Here is a 6,196-nt window from a genome sequence, read left to right on the forward strand (position 1 = left end):
TTAAAAAAGTATTTATTTGATTGTTAGTTTATGGGACAGGCCATGTCACCGCATGCATGTGGAGGTCAGAGGACAACTTGGAAGAGTCAGTTCTCGCCTGTCGTGTGGTTTCAGGGATGGTCAAGCTTGGCAGCGAGTGCCTTTACCCGCTGAGCCCTCTCGCTCACCCTTTGCAACCTTGAAAACCAGTATCTTCCTTCTGTTTTAAACCCCTTTCCCTCTCAAGGGAACAGTGGGACAGCTGCAGTGGTGAGCAGCGAGCACACAGCCACAGAGCTGGGCAGCCTGGAACTGCCGTAAGAACCCTGGACTCCGAGCCCAGGCTCAGCCTCCACACTGCACCGCCCCTTCAAACTCTCAGGCTCCTGTGCTTCCGACACACGATGGAGACATGCTCAGTGGCAGAACACCTCACTGACCATGAAAGAGGCCTTCAGTCTGAACTGAAGACCAAGAGCCAAAATGTAAGAAAATAAGTAAAAAAAAAACTCCTGCAAAGGTGCTAAGAACGTCTACTTCACAAAATTAGTGTAAGAAATGAAAAACAAGGACATATGGAAAATACCCTAGCAAGCTGACCCCTGCCTGGTAGATGTCTAATAAATATTAAAGTTTGTCTTTCCATTTATCCCAGGAGTCTGCCTTGTTTTCGCCAACTGAGAATTCTGGGAGAAGATGCAGAGCAAGTTCTAACCCCTGTGAATCCCTGGCACTGAAAACAGATCCAGTGCCTGAGCGAGACAGGCCTGGCGCCCACAGGGTCGCCACAGAAGTGATGCCCCAATGGTGGCCTACCTGGTGGTCGTCCGGATGGTGTTTTCTTTCGTGTGATTGTGTTCTTTGCTCACTTTTTCTGTAAGGAGACAGAATGAAACACACGCCTCAGGTCAAGCTCAGCCCACTTCCATCTTTCATGCAAAAACTCCCAATTTCTCTTTATCCTATTCACAAAGTCACAAAAGCATCTGGACAGCACCCACGGAACTGGTAAACACTAAACAAATAGTTAGGTGTTGTCTGATTGTAAGTGGACCTTGGTAAATTTGAATACACACCAGATACCCAAACATGCACAGAGAAATACAGGTGCACACAAACAGTTGTTTCTACCCATCTTTCCTTAGCTGATCATTTCTGTTTTCCTCTCGTAAGCTGTACGAACTGCAGTTGTGGCTGTCCTGCTCCTAGCTCTGATGCCAGTCTGTGTCGTTAGGCCCCTTCAGAGAATGACCAGAGAACTCTTTATGCTGTCATGGACTGCTTATCCTAATAAATGTCACCAGGAACAGAACACTGCCATTAGACAAGAGGCAAGCCCTCTCCTCATGCGTCCTGGGGTCTGCATCTACCAGCTGTCAGAAATTATTTAATTAGCTTTCAAGAATACCAAGTTGAACCATAGCCTGGATGATCCAACACAAATGTAAGGGCTCTGCCCTGGCCATCACAGCTCTTAATGGCTTCTTTGAAGCATTTGCACAAAATCTGGCCAGTCCTGCAATGGTCTCAGATTTTACCAGATAACTAAAAAAATTCTCATCCTGGGGATTTTTTTTTTCTCAAAATGTAAGCAAGGTTTATAAGTCTTTCCTACATGCCTGTGACTGAGCTACAGGTCAGCCAGCTGTGTTTACAGACACCTCCTATCTCTTTCAACAATGACACCAAGGGAGAATCTGTATTGCCAGCCAGCATCCATGAAGAGGGTGTGCAACGGGCTAGATGACTTGTCTGAGGTCATCTAGGCTGTGACTGTGTCAGGGTGAGACCTCTCTGAGCCACACAGGCCTGGCTCTTGCTGGCTTAGCCTCTTAAATCGCTATCTATGTTGCCCTGCTTTGAGATATGTCTCGCCTTTGGAAACAAACAAACAAAAAAAAGAGCGCCACGTGGCACGACTCCATACAGCTTACTGAGTTAGCGGCCCTGGCCACTGTAGAGGGGCTCATGTCACCCAAGAGCCATGCAGCTGTGGAGGTGTTCTCAGAGCAAGGAGAAGCTGGCCTATCTGGGTGGCCCACCGACTTCAGCTTCCTTCCTGACCCATCTCTAAGGGGTAGGAACAAGTGCCTTCAACAGCAGGCACCTGATGTGTGTGTCTGCTTTATCAGACATGAATAAGAAATGACTGACGGAGGAATTTCATGAAGACCTAGAGAAGGGATTATGTGTGTCTACCAAAATACCAGTCTCATAAGTACAAAACCCAAAACAAAACAAACCAAAACAAACAAAATAACCAGTCTCATCGACGGTCAAGGAGTAACAGCACATTCCACTTGCTAGGAACAAGTGGTGTGAGGCTTGGAAGGGTGGACAGAGGCATAACTCAGGTACCCAAATCGCCCCAGGGCTGCACACCTACACATCTGGGTTCTAAGCCCTTGAAGGAATGAAGGTTGACCTATGGAAACACCCTCTTAGACCTCAACTGAAGAAGACCTTCATGCTCCCAGTCTTTGCTTTTCTCCTTTTCAATTTTTTCAGTAACATATAATACGATTTTTCCCAGTAATGCAGGCTCTCAGGGCATGGACGTTTATCCGTCACACATTAGAAAGAAAAAGCTGTTATTACGAGCAACACTAAACCTGCCCAGAAGTACATGTTTGAGCTTGGTCAAAGGGGTCAGAAGTACACAGAGTTCTAGTCCCCAACTATGCTAAAGCCAGTGTGGGACAGCTCAGCAGGTAGATGGGCTTGCAGGCTAGTGTTATTATCCAGGCTCTATCTCTGGAGTCCACCTGGAGGACGGAGGGAACAACTCCCAAGAGCTGTCCTCTGACCCCCACATAAATAAAATCGAATAAACATTTTGTTAAGTGTGGTCGGAATCTGATGTGGCAACACTCACTCAACACAATACAATGCTACATGTATACAACAGGTCCTTACAAAACACCCTTTTCCCTTTCTAGGAAGACCTTTACTACCAAGGCCTTCTGTCAGCAGCGTTTCCCCACAATTCACCTACCTGAGAGTTGAAAAAGAAGCTCAGAAGCCATCTTCACAGAGATGTCCTGGCTGAAGAGATTTCTCTCTGGGGGAACTCTACCTTCTGGAAGCTTCTGTAAGGGTTCAGTTTTCTCTCGCCCCATTAAAGTGCTGTAGCCAACGTTCCGGCTGGGTGATATGGAGACCGGGGAGTCCTGGATATCCACCTCCATGGGCTCTTCTTTAACCTTCACTGTCTGCGTCTCCTTGTAGCTTTCCGCTGCAAGTAGGTGGGTGAGAAAAACCAGAACATGGTCATTCTTCATTCTGAAGCAAACCCAGTTTCTGCTGTCTTTCTGTTGCCCTGGAACTTGAACCCAGGGCCTAGTGCATGCAAGAGGCACACATGCGCCACTCTGAGATGCTTTCCCTGCAAACTCAGCTACTAATCACAGAGAAAACTATGAGGCTTGTGAGAGAAGAGTCTAGAAAAGCGAGCACCATGGACACTAGCACCCTGTGTGAAACCACTGGTTCCACCCACCTGTCTTCCAGAAAAGGCAGGAAACGTGATGGCCTGGGAAGTTGAGTAGCCAGCCCAAGGTCACAGAGTTAACAGCCTAGCTCTCTGGAACCTTGGCTTCTTGGCTTGGGGTTTCCTGACCATCCCGCCTGTAGCTTCCTTTGTCCTGCCCTGATTCCAGAGGGTATGCCCAGTCACTGGCCTGGTCCTAGAGCTCAGTCACTTTCGGCAAGTCAGGTGAGAGCTTATTAATATTATAACTTCTTCCCTGACTTTAAAGACCACACCTCTTTTTTTTTCTTCTCTAAGAAGGCATCTAAATTAAAGGACAAATGGAGTCCTTAACTTAATTCAGTGAAGACATTTCTACTAGAAATGGAAGCTACTAACTCTTGAAACCATTTCTCAAGTTAGCTGAAGCCCAGAGGAGCACAGAGGAAAACAGCCGTCTCATAGACAAGAACAGCAGTCTCTCAGCTGCTCTTCCTTCAAGGTTTCCAGACAGCCCAGCATTAATGGGAAGCGTGCACTTGCTTTTCAAGGCTGAGCGTCTGTGGTCATGCACTCCTTTGAGCTAAGGGCAGGGCATGTTTGGAGCAAGGTAGGATGGTTCACCCAGACATGAACTGGGGCCATTTAAAAACAAAGTCACATTTTCAAACCAGTGAACATTAATTAGTAACTACTGAGCACACAGTGCCCTCAAAGACAAAAATCACGGATGACTCAGACAGCTAAATGACAGAAAGGCAACGGAGCAGCCCTGAGCAGTAGCCCTCAGCAAGGGATGTTTGCACGCTAACCCTAAGAACCCGGGACATGGTCCCATTTGGGGAAAAGCACTTTGCAGATGTAACTAAGGATCTCAAGGTGAAGTCATAGTGGATGAGCCAGAGGAACCCCAGAGCTAACAAAGGTCCTTCTTAGAAAAAGAGACAAAGGCGGAGTCAAGAAAGAATCTGGAGCTGCACTGCAACAGGCCAAAGAGCTGCACAAACCCAGATAAAGGCAAGAAAGGGCCTCCCACGAGAGCTTTTGGTGGACATGAAACTCTGAACTAGGTTATGACAACAACAGGCCACGGAGTTTCTCAAAGCGTCGCAAAGCAGAGCTAGAAAATGCACAGAGGAGATACTGAGAGAATGGTCTACAGTGTGTGCTGACCCCTGAGTCAGTCCAGCAGTGAGGAAGGGAACCACCATTGCTGTAAACTAGCTGGTCAAGAAACAGCGCCCTCTTCTGGAGCACGGCACTGCCCAGCAGTTAAAACGCACAAACAGGAGAAGAGCACTTCCAAATAAGCCATTAAAATTAATCTCCTGCTACCAATATGAGCTTGTGTACATTTTTCTTTGTAATGTATTACACACGATTCTCTCGAAAAACTGCTCATTCTTTTGTCAATAGCTGAACTTGGGGCAACAGGATATTTCATCTAGATTGTTCCCCCTTCCCCTCTTCCTGCCAAACTGCTTTCCCCTCCGTAAACTAAGCAGCTCATAAAAACTTAGTTCACTGACTCAGTCAGGCGTGAAAGGAGAAAGTGGAGGAAGAAAAGGAGGAGGGAGAGAGAGGAATGGAGGGGGAGGAATTGGAGAATGAGGAAAGAGAGAGAAACTGGAGGGGGAGGAAGGGAGGTGATGATAAGAGTAGAAAGCTTTTCCAGTTACAGACTGCCCTCTCAACTCATAATCCATCAGCTGCTTTCTGGGGTGCTGGCTCCCCAACCCTAGTGGTTTGATGACCCCGCAGACATCTTAACCTCCAGCTGAATCATCTGCCCATATGAGTAATCACACCACACATTTCCTTCTTCATGTTCCCCCAAAGTACTCTATACATGGAAACTAAACAGTGGGGTCAGTGTCACAGGTACATAGCGATGTCCTGACCTTCACACTCCAGAGCCTGAGGACACACATCGTGGAAATCCAGGACAAATACAACGAGCGTCATTGACTTAAGAGGAAAAACCTCAACACCCAGAGTGAAGCTGGAAAGAGGTTCCTCCTCCACCCCCAGTCCCCACCTTTTACCTTGGATTAAAAGCCATGTGACGATCTGCACTACTGACCTGAATGGACAATTAGTCTTTCAGGTGACTGAGGTAGTTTCCAGTGCGATCTGCATGAAAGTGCACAAGACACTGACCTTTGGTCACAGCCTTTAGCATCCTAAGTGGCCCTGATGGATGGGACCCAGATGTGCAGAGAGGGGTCAAGACTGACAGCCCAACTATGGTATCACAGTCCTTTCCTTCCCGTGCAGCACTACCATCACTTCCCTTGACTTAAAAATAAGTGTGCATGGAAGTTTGGCCTCCATGTAAGTGTGTGCGCTGTTGGTGTGCCTGGTGCCTGTGGAGGCCAGAGACAGAGTCTGAGCCCTGGAGACTGGCACGGCAGGGGTTGTGAGCTGCCATGTGGGTGCTGGGCCCTCCTCAGGAGCAGCCGGTGCTCCAGCTGTTGAGTAATCCGCGCAGCACGCCCACTCCTTCGCCTCGTCCTTGGTGGCAGGATCATCTCTACTGGGGTAGGCTACGCTGGCATCTGCGGGACACCTGGGTGCCAGCAGCACTACACAACCAAAAGGCCTCCCAAGGCAGAGGGGACAGCTCAGAGGGCAAGGTGCCTCCCAAGACCAAGAGGATAGCTCAGAGGGCAAGGTGCTTACTGTGGTAAGCACAAGGCCAAGAGGACAGCTCAGAGGGCAAGGTGCCTACTGTGGCAAGCACAAGGC

The 6,196-nt window shown here is 48.3% G+C and overlaps 1 protein-coding gene across 3 annotated transcripts in view; it reads right to left on the minus strand.

The window, feature by feature from the left end:
- Positions 1-6,196, minus strand: part of Znf827 (zinc finger protein 827) — a 168,980-nt gene that overhangs the window by 76,684 nt on the left and 86,100 nt on the right. For all 3 annotated transcript variants that reach the window (XM_055609038.1, XM_055609039.1, XM_055609040.1), the window contains exons 6-7: positions 2,975-3,214; positions 796-853 (exon numbers count right to left, since the gene is read on the minus strand). In XM_055609038.1, the coding sequence (XP_055465013.1) occupies positions 796-853; positions 2,975-3,214 (298 nt within the window). The remainder of the gene's footprint in view (positions 1-795; positions 854-2,974; positions 3,215-6,196) is intronic.

This window comes from Psammomys obesus, unplaced genomic scaffold (genome assembly GCF_907164565.1).
Source record: "Psammomys obesus unplaced genomic scaffold, mPsaObe1.curated_primary_1811, whole genome shotgun sequence".
NCBI classification, from domain to species: domain Eukaryota; kingdom Metazoa; phylum Chordata; class Mammalia; order Rodentia; family Muridae; genus Psammomys; species Psammomys obesus.